The sequence below is a fragment of the Bos indicus genome, chromosome 22 (genome assembly GCF_029378745.1).
Source record: "Bos indicus isolate NIAB-ARS_2022 breed Sahiwal x Tharparkar chromosome 22, NIAB-ARS_B.indTharparkar_mat_pri_1.0, whole genome shotgun sequence".
Taxonomy (NCBI): Eukaryota; Metazoa; Chordata; class Mammalia; order Artiodactyla; family Bovidae; genus Bos; species Bos indicus.
The window spans coordinates 21,508,780-21,532,565 of NC_091781.1; the positions used below are offsets into that span (position 1 = coordinate 21,508,780).

The window sequence follows — 23,786 nt, forward strand, 5'->3', positions numbered from 1 at the left end:
TATAAGGCCGAATGTACTTTCAGAGGTGTGGCTAAGTCGACTTTGAGAAATCACTGCATAACCAAGCAGTGACCACTTGTTTCTCTGACCAAATAACCAGTGCTGCCTACCCTGCCCCCATCAATAACAAGGCAGATGCTACTCTGGAAGATGCAAAACACCACCATGATAAATAAATAAGTAAGAAAAACACCACTGTGGCTGTGGGGGTCCTCATTAGCTCCCTAGTGGTAGACCCATGCAACTGCAAGGCTATCCAGTGTGGTAGAAAGTCAAGAGGTTTTTGAGAGAGACAGACCTGGGTACCACGTCTCAGCTCTGCTAACTAGGAGACTGTGGGAAAGACCTCCTGGATCTTTCGGGACTCAGTTTTCCCATCTGTGATTAGGGCTACCCCCCTGCCCAGCCCAGATCAAGTACACAGAGGCACCATGCGCTGTGCCTGCCCCAGAAGCACTTAAATGGAGGCGACCAATCACTTCCTTTTCCCTCTGCAAAAACATAAATATCCTTCCACCTACCCAGGACTCAAATAGGGGGAGGATCCAGGGCATGCAAAATGGGCAAGAATTCTAATAAGCCTCACATTACACCAAATTACATATGCTCCTTGAGAGCCAAGCAAAACCCAAAACTGTAGTAATATGATCCAACTCTTCTTAGGAGCCCCATTAAATGAGCTGCCTTCTGTCTCTACAGAGAGGAAGTTATGCAAGAGACTTTCCTTCCCATTAACTTGCAAAGACCTGAGACCCCGACGGCCACCAGAGGGGAAGCAGCATGTATGATGTGTATAACTTTTATTTGGCAAATGAGATGCCCAGCCTGAAAGTAAAGTCCTCCACGGTGCTCTCCTCTGTCATTCACAGGCCGGTGATACAACCAAACCAAACACACACAAGCCATCCTGGGGCTTCTATGGAAGGCAGACTGCCCTCCAAATGAGTACACTAACAAAAAGAAGAAGAGGAGCCACAATTCTAATGTGCCCGAAAAACAGAAGCAGGGTCCGCCAGGGGGGCCCTTGGTCCATCTCCCTGGTCTTCAGGGAGGGGCCGTGCCAGGGAGGCAACTGGAGGCCTCTCATACAGGAGGCAGCCTTGCAAAGGGGCTGAGAACTCGGCCTCTGGCAGAAAACAAAGCTTGACCCAGATACCAGCGAGCACTGTGACCCTAGGCAAGTACCCTGACCTCTCGGATCCTCTTACCTCCTACCGAGCAAAAACGGATCCAGGCAGGACCTGCCCACCCATGACCATGCATAGAGGGCATTGAGCCTCGCTCCTGGCATGTGAGTGCTCAGACTTTAGTATCCATTATGATCACCACCGGGGTTCCCAGGTGGCTCAGTGATAAAGAATCCTTCTGCTAATGCAGGTAGACGTAAGAGACATGGGTTCGATCCCTGGATTGGAAAGATCCCCTGAAGGAGGGCATGGCAATTCACTCCAGTATTCTTGCCTGGAGGATCCCCATGGACAGAGGAGCTTGGTGGGCTACAGTCCATGGGGTCGCAGAGTCGGACACAACTGAATGTGTGCACACACACAGGTGATTACCACCATCTATAGTTATTATGAGGAAGAAAAGACCCAACAAGTGTCTCTTATCACAAGGAGGGTTCTCCACACTGACATTATGTGTTTTCTTTGGGTTCAAATAAACTTCACTCCCTCCCATGCTTTAAGAAGGTGCTTCTCTAAAATGGTGATAACTGTCAACAACACATCTTCACATTTCAGATCCTCACGTTGATATTCAGGAAAGAACAAGCAGACGGACATTAACATGGTGGCCACAGAGAGTCCAGGCTTTTGATTCATTCAGGGAACATTCACTGAGCTCTGACCATGGTCCAAGTGCTGCAGAGTAACTAAGACCAAAGTTTGAACTTGGGAGAAATTATCACTCTTGAGGGGAGGGGAGGAAAGGGAAGATAGATAACCAAAAATGTAACCATGAGCAAGGAGTATGTATTAGGCAGCATTCTGAGCTGAGGGCTTTCCATATATTTTCTCTTTTTTCCCCCATGTATTTTCTCATATAACCCCCAGAATAAGCCTAGAGAGCAGGGTTCTCTGCATTTATTCATTATGGGCAGCTCGAGTTGCCTTCAGCCAACACATGCAGAGACTTCCCTGGGGAACCTGGGGGTGAAGGCTGACTTGATCTCTGCCTCCCCTTGTCTAACAACGAGCCTCCATGTCAAGTGTGCTGACTGCTAAGTAAATGAACTGCCCACATACAGAGGCCACTGCCTCTGCCTCAGGGGATTAAGATGCTTCCAGACCAGGAGGTAGTTCAAACAGGGCCCGGGGAGCATGCCAGGCAGAGGGGAACTGGGCACGTCCCACACGGAGCACAGGCATCTCTGTACGGGCCCAGGGCTGGCAAACCAGCAGGTGCGGCCGCAGGACAATGAGCTCGGTGGTGAACGTGAGAACCAGAGGGGGCCGGGCACTCAGGCTCCGGCGGATCACCCCAGCGGCCCATGGATTCCATCCTCCGTGGCAGGGAACCAGGTGGTCCAGGCATGGCTGACTGCAGTGTGGCACACAGAAATGTCCCGAAGCAGGGAGGCTGCGAAGAGCCCATCTCAGGCTCAGAACTCAGATGGCCCTGAGCCAGCAGGAGGTGTAGGATGTTGGTCAGGGACAGGAGTTCTGAAGCTAGAGCGTTTTGCTTCCAACCCCAGCTCCCCCAGCCCTGGCCAGGCCACTTGGGGCGTGTCGCGTGTACCTTCCGGGTGTCGACTGTCTGGCTTGTGACAAGTCCTAACGAAGTCCCGACTATGAGAACACTGGGAGGCAGAGTGGGCGCGGAATGAGTTCCTGATGGAAATCAGGAGGGAGGAGACGGATTATGTCACTGTTTCCAGCTCGGGTGAATGACTGCAGGGTGGCGGTGGGGAGTCCGCTGACCTCGATACAGGATACAAGAAGGCAGGGGGTGGAGGACCAGAGGGGACGGGCGGGCTTGGGGTTACGTGAACTGAGAGCTAGCAGGCGTGGAGATGCCCAGCAGGGGTGTGTGCAGAAATCTAGAGATGGGCAGGGAGGTGGGGCCTGGAGCTGTTGGCACAGACGGTAGCTGGGAGCCACAGAGATGGAGGAGGTCATCCAGGGAACTTGAAGGAAAAAGATGACAAAGAGGCTGTAGACTGGGTGCCAGCATCTCACATATTTTAGGGTTAACCGTAGGTGTCTCAAGGAGTCCCTGTGCTCACCGCAAGGAAAACCTCTGCAGGAGACACAGAAATTACACAGCATCAGGCCACCAGGGAGCGACTGACGTGAAATGTGGGGCCCTGGGGTGGTCAGAGAAGGCTTTCAGATGAAAACTCAGGACTCCTGAGCCACACACGTATCACCGGGGAAGGAGCTGCCCGAGCCTGCCCTGCAAATCTGCACAGAAAGGTGGTAAGCAGGATGATGGAATACATTCTTGGAGAGAATATATGCCTTTAGAGGTAAGAAAGGAAATGGGGGATTCCCCACTGATTAAAGCAGGCAAGAAAAAGGAGAGGCCTCTCTTTCCCTGAATTTCCATTTATTAGTTGAGTAAACGGCCACATTCTCTGGGTACTTAGGATATTAATCACCTGGTTAATATTTACTGCAAACCACTGGTCTACCAGGGAGTGAAGAACCTAGAACAAAGCAGTTAAGACATGGTTCTTGGGTTTCCCCGTTGCTCCAGTGGCAAAGAATCCACCTGCCAATGCAGGAGACACAGGTTTGATCCCTAGTGTGGGAAGATCCCACATGCCTCAGAGCAACTAAGCCCATGCACCACAAGAACTGAAGTCCACTCTGCCTGAAGCCTGTGCTCTGCAACCAAGAGAAGCCACCACAATGGGAAGTCTTCACACCGCAATTAGAGAGCAGCCCCTGTTCCCTCCAACTAGAAAAAGCCTGGACACAGCAACAAAGACCCAGTAGCCAAAAAGAAAAAAAAAAAAAAAAGGACATGGTTCTTTTTCTTCGGCAGCTTCCTATCTAGTCAGCAAAGATTAAAAAAACACAAGGGTTGGCAGAGGCTTTCTGTAAAAGGCCAAATGGTAAATATTCCAGGATTTGCTGCCATTCTGTCTCTGGTGCAACCCCTCAGCTCTGCTCCGGCAGTATAAGAGTGGCCAGACACGACACTAAAGGTTAATGGAGGGCTGGCTGAGTTCTGGTAAAACTTTATTTACAAAAGCAGGCACCTGGCTGGATTCGACCCGCCGACCATAGTTTGCCAAGCCCTGGACTAAGGTATCATGAGCCAACAGAGCAGAAACTGGTGTGGGCTTACAAGTTTGTAAGAGGAACTCCATCCTTGGAAGGCACTAGGGAAAGTTAGGAAGTACCTCTTGCTAGAGCTGAAGGAAGAGAAAGAAAGAAGGACAATTGAGACTTATCATGGATTTAACAGGAGACAATGATGGGACAACCATTTTCAAATTTTCTGACATTTTTTTCTTCTTAGTCAAATTTTAGAGACTGAGGAAAACCCAAAGGGTCTCCTGAAGACATCTCCTCTTAGAAACTAATAGTGGCTTGTGGATTTTGTAGGAAAGGAGATTAACACTTTGCACCCAAAATGCGTGCGTGTGTGCTGAGTCACTTTAGTTGTGTCTGACTCTGTGCAATCCCATGGACTGTAGCCCGCCAGGCTCCTCTGTCCATGGGATTCTCCAAGCAAGAATACTGGAGTGGGCTGCCACGCCCTTCTCCAGGGGATCTTCCTGACCCAGGGATCGAACCCTAGTCTCACGTCTCCTGTATTGGCAGGTGGGTTCTTTAACACTAGCGCCACCAGGGAAGCCCATCCAAAGATCTCTCCCCCACTCCCTGTCAACTGCAGTCCCCTCCCTTAGGGAAGGCCAGGTGAACAGCTGTGTGGAACTGTCCACTTCTGCCTACACTGCTGGCTTTGCTACTCAGGAAAGAAGAAAAATAACATTGGGTCTCTAGTTCCTCCACCAGCATAAGCCAGCATGCATATCCTACCCTTGAACGGAGCTTTTCCAACCCAAGTGACGAGGCACACGCTGATGCTCTGTGCAGCAATGTCTTGCCCTGAAATATAGAAGGTCCCTATGGCATCCAGGCCCCATCACTTGGACAGCTGGGCAAGAGGGGGAGTGTTCATTCAAGTCTTATATTCCCAACAATGGGAACTATTTGTAGATCCTGAGTCTTTACCTCAAAACATGTATCTAAACCAATAATCCCCAAAGACTCTTGTTCAATGACATGTCAGTTTCCTGGGAATGGAGAGGAAGGGTCCATGTCCAAGGATGATTAGGACCAAGAAGTAGTAACGATAACAATAATAAAATAGAGAAGGAAAAAAAAGTCCTGGGTCAGGGTGCAGGCAACTGGACTGCCCGTTGCTTTCTATTTCACCTAGAATGTCTGTCAGAGTATGTAACTAGTACCCAAGGCAAGGAAGCCTCCCATTCTCCTGGATCTCTAAAATCATCTCAAATATAGACACGGTGAGAGGGACGTAAGTGAACTGTATGTGAGAAGAACATAAAACAGCACACCCTCCCAGGCCCACTGGATCGTCAGCCACTAGACAGAAGTTGGATTTCTGATAGAAAACAAACTGAATAAAACAAAGAGCATTTTAAATAATAAAGACTGCATTCATATAAATAATCACCACCTCCTTTTGAGGTCCTTCTATGGCCTGGGCCCTGAGTGAGGCACTTCCAGTGAATCACTCTCTCCAACTGCCGCAGAAGCCCTGTGCAGTGGGGATGGATACTGTCCTCCTTCCTGTGCAGGAGCTGGGCGGGGAGGTCTAGGACTTTGCCCTGAGCCCTGTGGAGGGAGGTGATGAGACGGGGTAGACTGGCCTTCCTCCACCAAACCAGCGCTGGGCAGTCAACTGGGACGCGCACTCTTAGCCCTACGTGACCGTTAAATCCTCTCAACAATTGCGTAAGGAAGGGACTCAGTTCTTCTAACTCCCAGATGAGAGAACCGAGTTTCTGAGCATCCTGAGAAAGTCCAAGGTCACCCCATTGGGGAGAGCAGGGCTGGGACTCTGGCCCAGGTGTTTCCACCACGGAGGCCAAGCTCCCTTCTCTGCCTGCCCTTCTGGGCGACGTCCCTCAAATTCCCTGACCCCACACCACCCACTCTCCAAGCATGGCCGACTGGCCGTGCCTACAGCCTCTCCCTGAACCAGCCTGGGAAGCCTCGCCATTCAGACCTTGCGTGGCTTCAGCCGAAGGGCAGAGGGGACTGAGCCACCTGCCTTCCTCTTATTGTCATGGCAACGGCTCTCACACCCGCCCCCCGAGGCCGGGGAGACAGCAGCCTCCCGACTCCACTGCTGGCCAAGCTCTCCTCCCACGTGGATAAAACCCGAGGTCAGAAAACACCGCTCACCAGTGACTCATTTCTCACTCCCCTGCCAAATACAACACCCTTTTACGTAACTCGTAACTCGCTCACACACCAATCTCCTCCTCCTCCTGGGGTGGTGCTCTGTCAAACCCAGGCTGATCTTCCTCACCAGCTGGCCCTCCATTTCCAGCAAAGGCTAAGGAAAGCGCCCTCCCCACCCTCCTCTCCACTTGCTGGGGTCAGGGTGGGCCTCCAGGTCACGTGCTCCCCCACCCCCGCCAGTGCCTTCTTGCCGTGACTTCTTCTGGAGGCAATGGGAGATTTCCTATCTTAAACTGGCTCCTGGGATGACGTTTTAAGCCAACTTCAAAAAAATAAAAAAATAAAAAATAAATCAGTGTGTGGTGACAGGAAGGCCACTGGACGAGGGAGCTCTCTCAGCTGAACCCACAGCCAGGTTCCCGACAGGGCTTCTCACATTTTCCAACTCAAGCTGCGTACGTGCGGAAAAGAAAATCCTTTTTGGGTGTGTCTGTAGGCTAGACTTGGCATAGGAAGAGCCGTGGGCAGCCATTTGATACATACAATTCACTGCGCTTCTGCAACCGGAAGCAATTAAGCAAAAAAAAAAAAAAAATTTTTTTTGATCTGTCCTGTTTATTTGCTGTGGGGTTTTCTATGGTCATGTTAGCACATAGATCCCCGAACATCTGCATGTGCTTGGAAAAAAAAAAAAAAAAAACCCCAAACACTGGGTGTGCTCTAAGATTCCTCCTCCTGCTCCCCAGGTGAGGCCAGCCTCCGCCCTCCCTCAGGGAAAAGGAAGTGGGGGAGCACCCTCCGGTGCTGGTGGGAACATCTCAGGAGGAAGGAACACAGAAACTGGCAAGGACTCGAAGGACGGATATGCGGGTGCCATGAGACCTGCTGAGTCCCGCGTGTGCCAAAAATTAATTCATAAGCAAATGCTTATTTCATAGTTTCCCACTCGCTTACAAAACATCAAGCAGGGAAGATTTCTTCTGGGGGCTGGCAGGAAGCAAGGTGGCACGAGTGAGGGCAGGAAGAACAGAAGGAGCTTCTCTTAAAGAGAAGCTTGATTCCAGGGCTCCCTGGTGTCACCCGTCCCTGGAGAACCCCAAGGCAGGGCACCACTGCCTGTGAGCAGAGGGTTTGCTGTGAAGCCTGAGCCACTCTGATGGCACCCAGGTAGTAGTTTTGGAGACGTTATCTTCAGACATTATTACCATCAGAGAAGCCAGGGCAGGAACAGAAGATATTGGAAGACTTGGAGCCCATTATGCCAGGCCAGGAGCTACCCTCCTGATTCAGCTTTGGGGCACTTCAGGACTTAAATGATGATTACAAGGTTTCAGAACAAGAGAGCAAATTCTCCCTGGCAGGGTTCCTAGCAGGCAGCTAGGTCCTTAGTTTTGAATTACTATAAACTGAGTTCACTGAGGTCTGGACAATGACGTTTAGAGCTTCTGAAGAACTCTGGTCCCCTGTGACCCATCCTCAGTACAAGGGTGAATTTCATACACCATCAAAAGGGGAAGGTCAGGAGTCGACACTTCTGCAGAAATGGGACTGAACTTGCAGGGAGAATTGAGCTCCTCCACTGCAGAGACAATGCTGCCTCTTTTCTGTAGCTGCAGCACCCAACTCAGGGGCTAGACTGACCCCTGGTAGGTGGTCACCTAATGAAAGCAGGGCTGTTGGGGGGCCAGGAGCCCAAATGGGCCTCCACAGCTCCCTCTCTTAGTGCATGTGGTCAACTCACAGCAAGAGGTGCAACCCTTTTGCCTTCTCTGTGGAGCTGGGCTGGTCTCACGGCTGGTTTGAACCAGTAGAACATGGCAGTACCAAGCATTCCAAGTTCAGGCCCTAAAAACGACTTGATGCCAGTCTTGGCTCTGCTACTTACTGCTTGTCTGAGGGGCAAGTTCTTTACCCTTCAGGCCTTTAGTTTCCTCATCTAAAAAAAAAGAGATAATCAGGCACCTACCTCCTAGGGAGACTGTGAGGATTAAACGGGATGGTAGATGAGAAAACACTGAAGCATGGTTCACGGTCCACAGGAAACCCTTAATAAATGTTGGTCACTGTCGTCATCGTGGTTTTTACTTCATTTTTTTTTTAATGGTCACGCTGGCTTTTTTGGTGTGCAGTTCTACACATTTTCAAACATGTATAGATCTGTGTGTCCAGCGCAGGACACACAAGAGTGGCATCACCAAAAAGTTCCTTTGAGCTGTTCCCTTAAAGTCAGAGTCTCCGCTCCGCCCTTTGCTGGCAAGCACTCCTCTGTTCTCCCGCACCACAGCCTTGCCCTTTGAGAATATCATGTACATAGAACCACCCAGGACGTCACCTCTGCCACTGGCGTCTTTCACTTAGCACAAGGCCTCTGAGGTATACCTACGTAATCCCATTTATCAACAGTTCATTCCCTTTTATTGCTGAGTAGGAATCTGTTGCAAGGGTGTACCACAGTTGATCCAATCACCATACTTTAAAATCATTATTTTCACAAGTCAGGGAAGAAAAGAGTTCAGAAATGGAGCCAGCCAGTCATCACTGCTGGATTTTAAGAAAATATCTAAATTGCTTAAAAAAAAAAAAAATCTCGATCCAAAGCAATAAGGAAGCCAGGAGTCCACCTGCGTATGTGTCTCATACTTGATAGACAGAGGACACAAGGCCAGGGATGACCGTCCTAACCCCACATGAACTAGACTTTCGGAAAGTGGGTCTCCCTCCCCTTCTTCTCCATGTGAAGCTAGCCTGGGAAGAGACGCTGGTCAAGGTAAGAGCTCTTCTGCAGCGGTCTTCTTGGACAGCCCTGCACGCTCCCCTGTGACTGCCCTGTCCACCACCTGTCACTGAGAAGCACGCATCCAGGGGAGCCCACCTGACCACAGCCCGACTCCCCCTCCTGGGACGGGGACTCGGTGTGGTGCATGGGAAGAGCCGGAGGCGGGCAGTGAGCTCCAGCTGGAAGCCACCTGCCGGTCACGGCTGACAGCCCTCGGCAATCATTAACAGTCACCGCTGCAGCCCAAGCCCCCCTCACACAAACTTCCCAGCTGCTCACTGACTACTCTGAATCAGCTTCTCCAAAGCAAGATGAAACTGAAATCACTCCCCCAGGGGCTCCAGGGTGTCTGTCCACAGCTGGCCCCAAACAACCTGAATTCCAGATTATTCTCTCCAGAGAAAGAGAAGCTCAGAGCTCACAAGGGGGGCGGGGCGCGGGGGGCATCTCACAAGCAGTTCCAGGCTAGAATCAGTTTTCCCGGGGCCCCAGATTTCTAATGAGGCGGTGAGTGAGATTTTCCCAGCAACCCCTGAGATCGCAGAAGGAGAGGGAGATGGGATGAGGGGAGAACCAGCGTATGCTGAGTACTATGCCCCCGCTCCTGGCGGGGGGCTTGCAGGCCACCCCATCCAGGCCCACCCGCCCATGAGCATACTGGCAGCTCCTCCAAGAGACAGCGGCCTGACTCCCTCAGAGGCTGGTCCTGGAACTCCATCGTGGCATTTCATCTGGAGCCTGAGCATATGAGTAATGAATGTGTGAAAACATGTAACTAATATTCATAATTACTTTACAAGATAAAGAACTTGAAGGAGAAATAGCTTCTGTGTGTCTTGCCATCACCATCAGGGGTACACTGTGAAAAACACGGCAGCTCGCCAGTAACTCAAGACTTTGCCAGGCCAGCCAGGCTCAGCCCCTCGAGCCCTCCCCAGGCTTCCTTGTTCCTTACTTAATGGTGTCTTGTCATCTAGACTCAGTAAAAAAACCCCCAGAGCCAATGGGGGCAGGGACCCTCTGACCTTCTCACTTCTAGCATCCCCTCAGCAACACATCGGCCAACAGGCATTAGCTATATATGAGTCCAAGGTGCCAGGTGTGAGACGGGAAGGTGCCGAGTCTCCATTCATGACATCCTGTCCTCACTAGGCTGAGGGTACTTTTTCTCCCCATTTTTTCTTTTCTACTGAGGTAGAACTTTGGCTAGGAAAGCACACCAGTTCTGTTAGAATAGACTTATACCCACATAACCAGCACAGGTAAACTACACCAGAGAACATCTCCAACACCCCGGAATATCCCCTTATGCACCTCCTAAAACATATCCTCTCTTGCGATATGACAAAGTCTACCACACATTCATTTTGATTTCAGGGTTTCATTAGCTCTCTCCAAATAACTTCTGATTAACTTTTAAATTATTAGATTCCTTCTAGACTCTGCTTTGCTCAATTTATCTGTCAGATTTGTAGTCCTTCGTTACAGCTCTGAGGCCCCTTGAGGGGCTGCCTGACCCCAATATATCCCCCAGCCCTGTCTCTTCCACCAACTCGGCTGCTCCGAAGGACCCAGCCTTGTCCCGTGAGTGCACGACCACGTGTGCACCACTGGGCCTCCTTGCCATGCCTGTGACCCAGCCTCCCGCACCCAAGCTCCTGGTGCAATTTCCAACTTTCAGACCCACACCCATCCAACAGAGACCAGGTCATGCAAAAGTCTTTCACCAACCCCTTACATAGCTGTAGCTACTTCTTTCTGGGGCGGGGCGAGCTCTGTAGTATCCTTCCTGCCTCCTGGATGGCACCACACGCCATTCTTCCTATGTGCAAGGATTTTAAGTCTTATGCCCTTGCGAGATTTCAACTGCTTGAAGACTGACCTTCCAGGATTAGCAAATTAGCACAGCGTTGGTTTTTTTTTTTTTTTTTTTTTTTTGCTTTTTAGGAGGGGATGGAATAACCTAGGGTTTCCAACTTCTGATGTGGCCAGTAGAAAAAAACACCACTATCAACACCACTTCATCCGAGAAAAGACATCAGAGCTTAAAATAAATTGGACAGGATATAACCTCAGAATAAACTGGTCAGATGGTCCTTCAAACTCATACATTTGATTTATGAAACTGACCATGCTGCCCTCGTTTCCACACTTGCCTGTGCCTGGAGAAAATTCTCAGAGACTGACTGGCCCCAGTGTCTGGAAACCACGGCCTGGGAGTCGCTAGAGGAGAACCATGCACACGGCAAGTGCTCAGTAAATGTCTAGTTTGCCTGCTCCAGTCCCTGGAAATGACATGGTTCAGAGACCAGTGCTGCAGCCCTGGTCCCACGCCACACAAGCACCCAGCCAGCAGGACCACGGCAGTGGGTGCACAAATCCTCACGACCAGGGGACCCACAGGACCCGCCCATGGGTGCACAGCCAGACTCACGTGGGACAGACTCAAACGGCAACCCCACAGGTCACAGGTGCCCACGCAGCAGACTCTCCCGCGGTACAAACCTCAGCTGAGGGCAGCATGTAGAATGAACTTCCCAAGTGTGTGCTGGGGACGGTGGGGCTGGAGGGTGAGCAGACGGGGCGGCCACAGCTGCCACACAGGCACAGGGCGCCGGGCTGAGACCCAGGCACCCTGTCTCAGGCCCATGAGAAGAAAAGCCCTTGATACATTTGCACAAAGGACCCAAACTTCATTAATCCAGATTCTGAATTTAAATTCAAGACCAAAAATATAAGGCCAAGTCAAATATATACATAAGGGGGAATTTTGTGAATATATACATTATATCTCAATCAAAGGCTATTATCAAAATATGTGTGTGTGTGTATGTATGTACACACACACACACACAGAGCTAAGTAAACCCTTATTCGGAGCCAACAAAGAATGAAGAGTGTATGAAGAAGGGAGTATTACAAATATTTTAAAATATTTAAAAGAATCATCTTCACTGCCATGTCTATATGAAAATTATGTATATATTATTAAAATTGCTTAAGGACTTTGCCTAAGAATTCTACTCATTATTATTTTAAAATATGTATCATCACCAGCCAACAAAAAGCCATCCATTTATGTCTGACTAACCTAGCCTGGCTTTCCCCTCTTTGCACGTATTAGTTCAAATTGGTTCAGTTTTATTGAGCTTTTCATTTATAAGATAAATACACAGTTAGCAAGAGCTGCAAGATTCATGGATAAATAAGTCTAATTAGTACACATAGTTCAGGCTCCTTCTGGTCTTCTGGTGATGGGATCTTCTATGATCTTAGATTACAAACTAAATATAATGCATTCAATCATTCATTGAACACACATTTATGGATTACCTATGATGCACCAAATCCCAGGCCAATTTTCTTTGCACATCCTCAGCATTTTATCCATTTTGGAATGTAATCCATGTATTGGAAGCAAGTCTGAATAATGACTGAATGACCACAGCAAAGGAGCAACAGAATTCGCTTATTCAGAACAACAGAAGTTTGTGCCCTAAGAAGGAGCTCTCTTGTACACCAGTCTCAGCGCCACCCATCTCTGGCTCCCGGAACAGAGAGCCTCCAGGGACGCTACCTGGCAGCCACGCCGCCTCCTACCTGTATGGTGGTGTTGCCTCCTTCCAGCAGGGCGATGGCTAGAAGAATGCTTTCATGGAACACTCGGTCACTGGATGCGTTCATGATGAGGTCGATGACCAGGTTGGAGGCCCCCTCCTTGTCAAGATGGCACTGAACCTCGGCCAGGCTCATTTCACCCCTGCTCATGGGGCTGGATCCGGAACCTCCCCCTGGAAAGACGCAACATTGCCCTTATTAACCTCACTCAGAGCAGCTAACATTTATTGCATACTTACTGCATACCAACATTTTATGCACTCAACAGTTTAATGATACTATCTCTCTGGACCTTTTTAACAAGCCCACAAGGCAGGTAACTCATTATTAACATCAAGATGAAGTCACTTGTCCAACAACACCCAGCACAGCTGGGAAGTAATAGAGATGGAACTTGAATGCAGATAGATAGGATGTAGGAAGAGTAATACATTTTGAGCAAAAGACCTAAAGCCATCCAGCCAAGACTCTCCCTTACATCAAAATACAATGACCTGGGCCAGAATTAAGAACCAATCCAATTTTAAGAGACAAACTGAACTTAAGCACTATTAAGAAGCATAGCCTATACTGATCACTTTAGCCCTCTTTTTAAGAAACCCAGCCTGGCCCCAAACTCATCCTTTCACATAATTTCCATCTGTTCATTTATTCATTCATTCACTATTGACTCAGAGCTTGGCATGGAGTCAAGAGCTGGGGTTAGGGGAATGAACCAAAAAAAGTTCACCTCATTGAGCTTCAGATGAATATACTTAGGAAGAGATGGCCTATGCTACTTAGCGGAACAGATTCCAACTGGATTTAGAAAGCTTGAGAACTTCACCTTATTATTCGCAAAAATTGAAATACTAATGGACATGGGGAAATGGGCAGTCATTTTCTGAAGAGCAGAAAACCATCAGTCCTTCCCTGCAGGGGTCAACTCAAATGCCACCTCCTTTACGTTGCCTGTCCTTGACTGCCTACAATCTATTGCATCTGTCATCCAAGGTGGACATTGGGTGTCACGTCTTTTCTCTGACAGCTTCTTAAAGACAAAGAGTTTTGAGACGTTGTGGGGGAAACAGCTGCTCGACAATCACTGGGAACTTCTGGATGAGAAGCTAAAATCTGTTTCTGGGGTTCTCTGGGAGCAGATCTGCTCCACATTTTCATTTGGCGAGAAGCCCAAGATTCCTCCCCAGAGGTTGCCGGGATTAATTTATTAAGCACCAAGTGTTTCTGTGCTATGAGCAGAACCCAGCAAGGACCAGACATTCTCAAGAGTCATCACTACAGACTAGGAATCATGCAACTCACATTTGTGCTTCGAGCTACAGCCCCCTTAAAACCAACACCATCGCCCACAGTTGAATTCAATGTTTTTGCAGCTTTTACCTGTCACTGTGCTTACAATGTTTTGGGTCACCTTTCGGGATGTGTTTTAAAACAATCCCATACAGGGATGCACCTGATGAAGACAGCCGACTCACTGGAAAAGACCCTGATGCTGGGAAAGATCAAGGGCAGGAGGAGAAGGGAGTGACAGAGGATGAGATGGCTGAATGGCATCACTGACTTGACAGACATGAGTTTGAGAAAACTCTGGGAGATAGTGAGGGACAGGGAAGCCTGGTGTGCTGCATGCAGTTCGTGGGGTTGCAAGAGTCAGAAATGAGTTCGCAACTGAACAAAAATAATACAGGCGTGTGTGTGTGTGTGTGTGTGTGTGTGTGTGTGCGTGTGTATGTAAAGTCCCCTAAGGCTTGGGGAAGCACAAAGCACGACACTAGGATTAGACACACCTGCCTTAAGTTACCACCCAGGCACTAGCAAGCTCCCCTTCCTCCGTTCAATGCCGGAGAGTGGGTAACGTACAGGAGAAAACGAGATGAAGGAGGTAAAGTGCTTGGGAAAGCCCTCTCCTTGGTACGCGTGTTATAAAAGATAGCTTTTGCCCTCCTCACTGCCAACAGCATCGTCATCTTATGCGCAAACATGAGTCTGAATGACCACGAGAAACTGTGCGATCAAGTTAAGCTCACGGAGTCCTTCAAGTATCCCCAAGAGGTTTGCTGCATGGGAAAGAGAGGGAAAGCCTTAGCCAGTATCACACTGCAGGTGGACATTTTTAGATACCAATTTGATGGTAGACCAAAGACAAAACAAGTTGCTAAAATAACACACTAGCAACCCAAATGCATCTGTTAGAGTCTCAACCTGCTAAGCAGAAACACGCAGCTCTGGAGTGGCACACTCGGTTCACACGTGCAGCTCATTAGCACACCATGGGGCCTACCTCCTCCCCCAGGCTTGCTGGGTCCTCCTGGCGACAGCGGGCCATTGCCAAAGCTCGTGAGGCTCTCTCTTCTTCCCGAAGGTCTGATGTTTCCATAGTAACGGTTGACCAAAATCTGCCTGAGGGCCTCACCCTTAATTCAAACAGGATAATGAAATCAGGCTCTGAATTTAATGCACAACTGAGTGACTCACATTAAAAAAAAAAAAAAAGACACAGGGGTACCCAGTTATAATTGGCTCAGTCTCCATGAAAAAATAAATTATTAATAAGAGCACTTGGAAACTTCTAAAGTTAACTTCTTCAATGTTTTCTCAGGAAATCAGATCATAAAAAAGCATCAATCTAAAATATTAAATATCTGAAAGTACTCTCTCACACTGATAAAGATAGAATATGAATCTGGAAGGATAACTAGGATTAATAAAACAACAAAACAAAACAAATAAAAAAGTCCCTTTGAGGTAAGTCAGTAGGATTCAGACAAATTAAAAAATTTACAGGTCAACTTCCACACAGCAATATGAAAATGTTACTCTAACCACAGGATTTATTTCCAACCGTTCTAAGATCTTACAATATCAGAGTAATAAATCAAATCATAAGCTGAAAGTAAGCCTTTCTTACAGAAATAGTCAATGAGCCAAATGGTAAAGAAAATAAATGCAACAGAAAATAAATTATTGGCAGATATCAGACATGTCAATCAACAAAAAGCAGCATGGATGAAAATGACATTTGAGATTTTCTTTTAAAGAATATGGGAGGAAGGGCCTAGTTGGGTATAAATGTGGGCATGAGCTGATAGTCATGGAATCTGAGTTATGAATGAGGGTTCTCAAAACTCTTCAAAAAACATGTATTTTGGGGATATTTTTTAACATTTCCATGACAAAAAACTTTTAAAAAATATAAATATTAAAAGAATCCTGGGCAGGGGATAAAATAACTCTTTCCACAATTCCAACCAAAACAGAGCAAAGAAACCACTCTGATCTATTCCCAAATACTTCGCACACTGGCAAAGCAGCAGGATTCACTCTCAGCTCTATACCACGGCAGTCTCGCTCGCTAAGGGACTACCCCCCTAACCCCCACCCCGCCAATCTGGAACTTTTTACCAGTTAAAGGCTGTACAGATTTCCTTGGACTGTTTCTGAGGGACAAGGTAGTAAGTCCTGGAGTTCCTCTGGCACATCCCGGAGAGAGGTTAAGTGAGAAGTTAGCAGAGGGAAGATGCGTTGCAATACAGCTGGTCTCTGAAATAGAGACTCCAGAGTTCTATCGAAGAGACCTGCGACTGTATCAAGAATCAGGAGAGCTTAAAAGTGATTTGTTAATAAGCTTCAAGAATAAGTCTGGAGATTTCGAGGAAGGTGTTTACAAGACAAGATGGGACGGAGCAGAACGTCCTGAGGATGGTGGAGGCCAGGGGTGCCCTGAGGAGGCAGGACTGGGGAAGAAGGACAAAGCTGAAAACTCAGTCCCACTGTCAAAATGATACGAGGTCCCAAGGTGACCCAGCTGGCTTTTCTCCTTGGTTAAATTCATGCTGCTGGTCAAAGACTCCAGGGATAAGTGGGGAGATGGGGTAAACAGGAAAAGTGAGAGAAGCAGGGAGGCAAGCCTGATTTTTCAAAGAAAAAGTTCAGAAATGAAAAAAATCTCATCTTTCTTCTCTCCGTTCCATCCACAAATATGCATCTCACTGAGTTAAACAAAGCAGAATTCTTCTCATTAGGATAAGAATATCACTTCGTACCTTGACCATCAGTAAATTCAAAATTCTGAGAGAACTTTCAGTGGAGAAGCTATTTGTGATCCTTAAAAATACCTTCAAAATAAAATATTTTCAGTATAATATCCTTTAATGGCTTAGAAAACCATATTTTGGTATAAGGACATAACTTTGCACCAGTACAAACATATTAACACTCTCCAAAACAGTCATCGAGAGCGGTGATTTAAAAAGGCTGACTTCACAGAAGAAACACAGATGTCAAAGGAATGGTCAAGTAAAGGAGGAACGACAAGATCACCTCCACATAGAATATAACATTAAATACCACGTCCCTTTCTCAACTCAATGATACATCTACTGGAGTTTCTTTCAGAAGATACAGACTTTGAGTTCTCCCAAGAGGGATGGTTAGAAAACCATCCCAGTTTTCTATGAGATCCTCTGGGGCACCACAAGAACACTGTCTGGGAAGTAAATGACTGGGCTGAGGCCAATGAGCTGCAGCCACAGAGAACAGTCCAGGTTTCCATCATGACAAGAATCTGGAAGATCACAGGGCTGAATGGTCAATAGCTGAGTGACCATTACCAGCCAACAGACATGTACTTGTCAAGGAAGACTCAACCAGAGCCCTCACCCTAGGATTCTACCTAGGACCGGACTGGCTCAGATTTTTTGCTTCTCCAGGTTTTGAGGGTCTCATCATTGAGATCCTGGTGAATCTGCAATCAAGGAGGCAGTGGGTGGGGAAGGAAGCACGTGTCTTCCAGGAACACGTGGACTTCAGGAACAGGAACTTCACATGTGTGTAGCCTGGATGCCGAACTGAAGTTACCAAGGGATCTCACATTACCATTTTGCCTCTCTTTGCACAGACAAACCCTAGCGGTTACCATAGCAACCGATGCATCAAATGGTACATTTTCCCCCATAAGAGAATATCATAAAATGTGCTCATTATGGAAACATACACGCACACACACATGCTCCACTCCACAAACTTTTAATTCTTACCCCTTAATTATAAGGTTTTTGGCACATAAGTACCTCATCTTCTCTCCAAAAGTAAATAAATTTTAAGGCAAGAGGGGAAAAGAGAACATGTGGGGTTTGCTTTAAAAAAAAAAAAACAACAAGATGAGAATTGTTTCTTTTCTGAAAGAATAAAGACTGAAAATTTTAGGTTAAAAAAAGGGGGGCAGACAGAAAACGGATAAGCATCATTAAAAGTGTTGTGAATCCTAGCGTGAAAACTTAGGTTCAAGGCAAATTCTGTTTTTCTGAGCTCGTGGTTTAATTCGGGAAAAATTAAAATCTACAGACAAAGGCATTCCTAATCATCTTAATATAAATTACTCAACAGCACTAAGCTGTTCACAGAGTACCGGGTTGAGACAGCTGATTGTAGAGAAGCAAAAAATGTCACTTCCCAAACAACACCACTTCTCCAGCTCTCACATTTGGTCATGCAGCCCCTTTTTTTTTTTTTTTTTTCCTCCAAAAAGAAGACTAGTTTTCTTCCCCAGCAGTTTACACCTACAGTATGCAAACAAATATCAGATGTTTGTGTCATGGTAAGAAACTCCACACGCATGATTACCCAAGACTGAGAAAAGAAAGGCAAAGTTTCGCTTGCAGTTCAGTTTCAGGGAAAAATGGTGAAAATGGCAGGTCAGTGATGTGGAGGCAAGAAACCAAGTTCCTGCCGTGCAAGTCACGAGTTTCACTGTGTCCATTAAACTAGTGACTAACCAACTGTGTGGAGATATACAGCCCAGCATCGAACAGGGCACCAAGAGTTAAGACCGCAAAGCAGAGAGGTGACCTTTGGGCTCCAAGGTTCCAGCCACTTAAAAAAGTCAGGTGCTTTAGGAAAGATCAGCCTCTCACATGAGCAGTGAGCCTCTCACACCTTAGTCAGCACTAGGGCAGTGCCTCGATTTAAAAATACCTTCCTCTTCCTACTCCTGTTTTCTGTCAAATCACAGCCGTATCTCAGTCTGCAAGGTGACCACTGGGGTCATTAACATCCCTTCTCAGAGTCCAGCCACGCTGCTAAGTGCCTCTAGTGCATGGCTCTGCAGAAGAGTCCAGAGAGCAGGAAAGGGCGGAGACTCTTGTCCCCATTTTACAGCAGGAGGAACTGAGTTAAAAGTGCCCCAAATCATACAGTGAGCACCTGGCAAAAGCAGGCTTGACCCAGTTTCTAATTCCAAAGTTCATGCCCTGGGGCAACATCCAACTTAGGGCACAAGGGACAGCTATGTGCCTTTACTGGCTACTTCTAAGACCCAGGACAACTCTTGAGGAACAGGCAGGGGTGGAAAAAGCAGGAAGGCAAGGTACCCCTGATCAATGAATGGCAGGAGGCACTGGGAGCTGGAGGTGGGAGGGCTGACTATCAATTTCCTAGAAGCCCATCTTTGGTTATTATTTGAGAAAGAACCATTGCAAGAAAAATGAAAGGATCCAAGAAGCGATGGGACTCTGCAGGTACTGAAAGCTTGTGAGCTTAATAAAGGTGGCCCAGGAGAACATTCTCCAGGACGCTGATGACCACAATTTCACAGCAGTTCTTGTCATGACTGCTCACTTCCTAACCCCATGACTTGCCTAAGGTATGCAAGCTCGCTGGGTTTCAGTTTCCTCATCTGTGAAATGGGGCTGCAAGCTGTGTCACTGGGTCACCGTCAGCATTTATAAACATTTACGCTGTGAACGCGTGTATAAGTCTTAGCATAGTGACTGGCACATGATAGACACCCAGAGAACCAGGATATCTGGTATTTTCCATTGACTACACGCAATCAGTAGTCAGCATGCGGATGGTATATGTAGCCTTCTGGGAAATGGTTTAGCACTATAAGACAGTTTCGACCCTTTGGCCTAGAAATTCCCCTTTTATGCGTCTATCCACTTGTGTACACACTTGTTCATTCCCTCGAAGGAAAATATTACAAAAGACTTGTTAATCAGCGGGAACTTTAGGCAGCTGTTAACTTTCAAGGAAGAAAATACTCAGATACGGGACAAAAGCAAGGAACAAATGTCGCACACTTAAAAGAACCCCAATGACAATGAAAGTGTGTGTGTGTGTTGGCACATATTCTCATGTGTGTGAAAAAGAGGGTAGAAGGAAATAGTAAATCCTCAGCAGCTTTATAGCCAGGCAGTGTAATTATGGACAGTTTTACCATTATACTTTTTTGTTTACTATACATTATCCATAATGATCCCCAGTTACTCACAAAAAAAAATTTTTTTTAAGGCTACACATAAGGAAAAATCTAACCCAGCAAAAGAAGAGAGGATGTGACAAGTGACTCGGTTGTTATTAGGGGACTGGCTGGAAGCAGTGTGTGAAGAGGTAGATTATACGTAGAACCATCAGTTAGTTTCATTTATACAAAAGGCTGTGACTGGTTCTGAGCCAATTAATGCTGCAACAATGACGACAACGAAAACTGTCCGTGTGCGCGCCAGAGCGCATGGCTGAGGGGGGAGCTGCGTCGGCACTCCCAGCTCCCAGGACTACGTACCCTTTTATGATCCTCCAGCTGCCTCAGCGGTGGACTCGGTTCGAGCTCCTGCTAAGCAGGCAGAAATTCCATTTAAGTATGACACTAAGACACCCTCATCTTCAGGATCGGTCACAAATGAAATACACAGAGAGCGCGTACGCAGTGAGGACTGACACGGAAGGAGCGCAGGCTTGAGTGTGGCTTTCCCCAGACGGACACCAGTGCTCATGACCTTGGCTACTACTGAACAACTGGCCCTTCCCCAACCCCAGAGCACCATGTGAAACGAGCAGGCACATGACCAATAATGTCTGGTTAATATTATTTTTCGCAAACATTATGAAAATGAAGTTCAACGTTATGTACATTTACATGAACCCAAAAAGGGGGTGTAATGCAAGATGCAACCGGGCATGTCCTTGGACGACTCATCCACAGATTACTGCTCAGCACGTGCATGAGGACGTCAATGCACACACTCCCAACACACACGTGAGACCTACGTTTCGCCCCAGCCCACAGCATTCTAATCAAGGCTACCAGTGCTGAAGAGCTCTGATTAGAATATTAGAGGACTGATTATTACAAAGCATGCCCACTGGAACTCAGCTCTTTGATCATCATTTTCATTTCTAAGATCTCCTTTCAGATTGAGCACACATTTTAGCTCTGACTCCTGTGATTCTAGAACAGTTTCGGAGAGTAAATTTTGATCCTTGGAAGGATGCCTCCCACAAAAAGCTTCTCGGTAACTTTAGACGCCTTAATGAATTCTAGTCCCGCATTTAGCAAGCTGAGCTAGCGACAGGAAGAACAGAGACAGTTTGCTGTGAACTACTCCTTCATCAACAGCGTCACCCAAATGATAACACAGATACCCCGAACCTGAACTCTGCTTCCCCTCTGCGCAGGACCCAAAGTTCTGTTTTGTGTAATAGCAGAAAGGTCTGGACTGTCCAGAGTTTCTCGGCCAAGGTGGAGTTTGAAGGGTTTTGTGCAAAACCTTCAGAGTCCATGAGCCTTCACCGGCAGGACACTGTGGCTTAAGTTTGTCAGAACTTTCTACACCAAGGGCCACCCAATTATAGCAATGATCAGATCCCAGCCAGGCTAGACACATCACTCCTGCACCGTCCCAAGAGACAGACATTTCACCACAACAGTTCACACCCAACCGGCAACAATGACAAGCGCCTGTATTTGCTGGCATCGCAAATACGGGTGAGTGACACACACCTCGGTGGAGTTCTCAGAATCCGGAGCTTGGGGAAGCTGGTTGGGAGTAAAAGGAAGCAGGTTAGTTACAGCACATGCATCTGGTGACCACAAAGAAGTCCAGAGACCAACACTTGGGGACAAAATTGACGATGAGGCGACTGGGTTGTCACACCCACTGAAGGGGGTTTCAGCTGCGGAGGGTGGAAGACACCCTCACTTCTAAAATGAACTTAACGTGGTTGCGCTGGGAGAGATGACTGGCCTGAGATGTGGAAACACGTCTAAATGAAAGAAAGAAAAAGCCTAGCACTGATCAAGGAGGAGCTATGTCTTAAGTAATGAAAGATGTCAAAGTCAGTGGTACTGCACGTCTACGTTCTGTTTGTCCACAGAGGAAAAGTGATCCAGCACATGCCCCCGGGGGCTCAGGGAAGGGAGGGTGGGCGGATGATGACCACAGGGGCCTCTGGTGCATTCCCCTTCCTGGGGGCTCAAAGCCCTTGCAAGGTCTGCACCACTGCCTGCCCGTGATGAGCTTCTCCAGTGGGCACGTGCGTCCTCCCAGCCTCTCCTTTCCCCATATCCTGGCCTTGCATCAGAGGGTGACACCCCACCTCTGGCTTAGGGACTGAAAACGTCTCTCCCCTCCTGCGGCTCTGGGAGGAGAAAGGAAGGCTCCTGGCTGCAGCTTTCTCGGCTGGTTTCTCCTCCCTCCGCACACTTCCCTCAGGGCTCCAGGGATACTAGGTTCCCAGTTCTGCCCCTGCCATACCACATGGACACCCCACACCTCTGATGATTTCTGAATTTCATTATGTCCAACCCATAAATGAGAGACAAGATGACGGCCCTGAGGGAAAGGACTGGCCATGGAGTGGATGCATGTAGTGGCTGAAAAAGCCCACAGCTCCACGTGACGGCAGCACCCCGAATCTGGCCACCAAAGGGCACGTGCTCGGGGCGGAGACGGATGTCGGATGGAACTGCCGGACCCCGCCCTGGGCCGTGGTCACACACCAGGCATGGCTGGCAGGTTCAAGGTGCGGTCTGGGGCCGTGGAGTGAAGCCAAGGCTCACACTGCCACTGAGTGACCTTGGCCTCCCTTGGCGGGGTTCCAGAGACACAACAGACCTCTCCCGAGGCCAGAGTGCGGCTGTCGGCGGTGAGCTGGAGCAGGTGCTAAAAGCGTGGGGTGGGGATGGGAGCTGGGAAATCTTGTGGGTTCACAACCCAGCTCAACACTTGATACCCCTTTCATGGTGTGACCCTCAAGATGGAAAAAATGCTCTTAATATAAGACTGCTATTTTGTAACCTAATAATTTCTTTTTTTTTTTCTCTATTTGCCAACAGGTAAAATGAAGTAAAGATATAAGGGATCTCTTCAACCACAAAGATTAAATTATTTTATGAAGGACGAACAGGCAGATGTGGAGAGTTGCTCACTCAGTTCTGGACAGAAGAGCCCTCAGACATAAGTGCAGCTCCACTTGCCTCAAGGAGCAACTTTCTCTCCAGTGTGTTTAGCTTCCTGTTGGGGTCGGGAGGCACAGGGTGTTAAGAGAGGACTTGAGTGTGGTGAGGGAAACAAAACCAGAGCTCAGGGGAATGTGTTCTGCAGATAATATAAATGATATCATGAGCCAAGACTGCGTTTTAACCCCACCCCTGCGTTCTGTAGGCTTTAGGCTGAAGAAGTAAAGTTGTGCACACACATGTACCATCTGCCCTTCGTGCAAAAAGGACACACGAGGAAAAGAAGAATGAAGGCAAGTTCCCATGCGCTTTGGAGCAGTCGGAGACACAAATGGAGAAAAGTACTATCATTTACAGTCAGCTTTGGCCACATTCCACCAACATATCCTTCATACCGATTCTATATGATCAGAACAAAAGGATTACAGACACGGATTTACTATAGGAAGCCACACAGCTACCCTCTTACTGCCTTGCCAATCAAAATAATAGTTAAAGAACAAGATGGAGTGGAACTCGTGTGTCTTTTTAAAATTCTCTTGTTTGATATCCCTTATGTCCAAAGAAGCATCTTGAATTCTTTCAGAATGTTCACAGAATTGTTTCTTAAGCACTCAAGAGATCAGTGGTTTCTGGTATGTTTTATGATTGGACCGGTACTCAACTGCCTCCCTAAACTGCTGTCATATTGGTGTTTAATTTTTGAAATGAAAATTAAGATTAATGACCTTTTCTCCTAGAACGTTACAGAAGACCTCTGAGACAA

The 23,786-nt window shown here is 47.6% G+C and overlaps 1 protein-coding gene across 7 annotated transcripts in view; it reads right to left on the reverse strand.

Annotated features, from left to right (window-relative positions):
- Positions 1-23,786, reverse strand: part of ITPR1 (inositol 1,4,5-trisphosphate receptor type 1) — a 352,734-nt gene that overhangs the window by 96,735 nt on the left and 232,213 nt on the right. For 3 of the 7 annotated variants that reach the window (XM_070777089.1, XM_070777086.1, XM_070777088.1), the window contains 4 exons: positions 21,563-21,598; positions 20,345-20,395; positions 15,065-15,197; positions 12,766-12,956 (listed from right to left, as the gene is read on the reverse strand). In XM_070777089.1, the coding sequence (XP_070633190.1) occupies positions 12,766-12,956; positions 15,065-15,197; positions 20,345-20,395; positions 21,563-21,598 (411 nt within the window). The remainder of the gene's footprint in view (positions 1-12,765; positions 12,957-15,064; positions 15,198-20,344; positions 20,396-21,562; positions 21,599-23,786) is intronic. The other 4 variants (XM_070777087.1, XM_070777090.1, XM_070777091.1 and 1 more) reach the window with 2 other exon arrangements.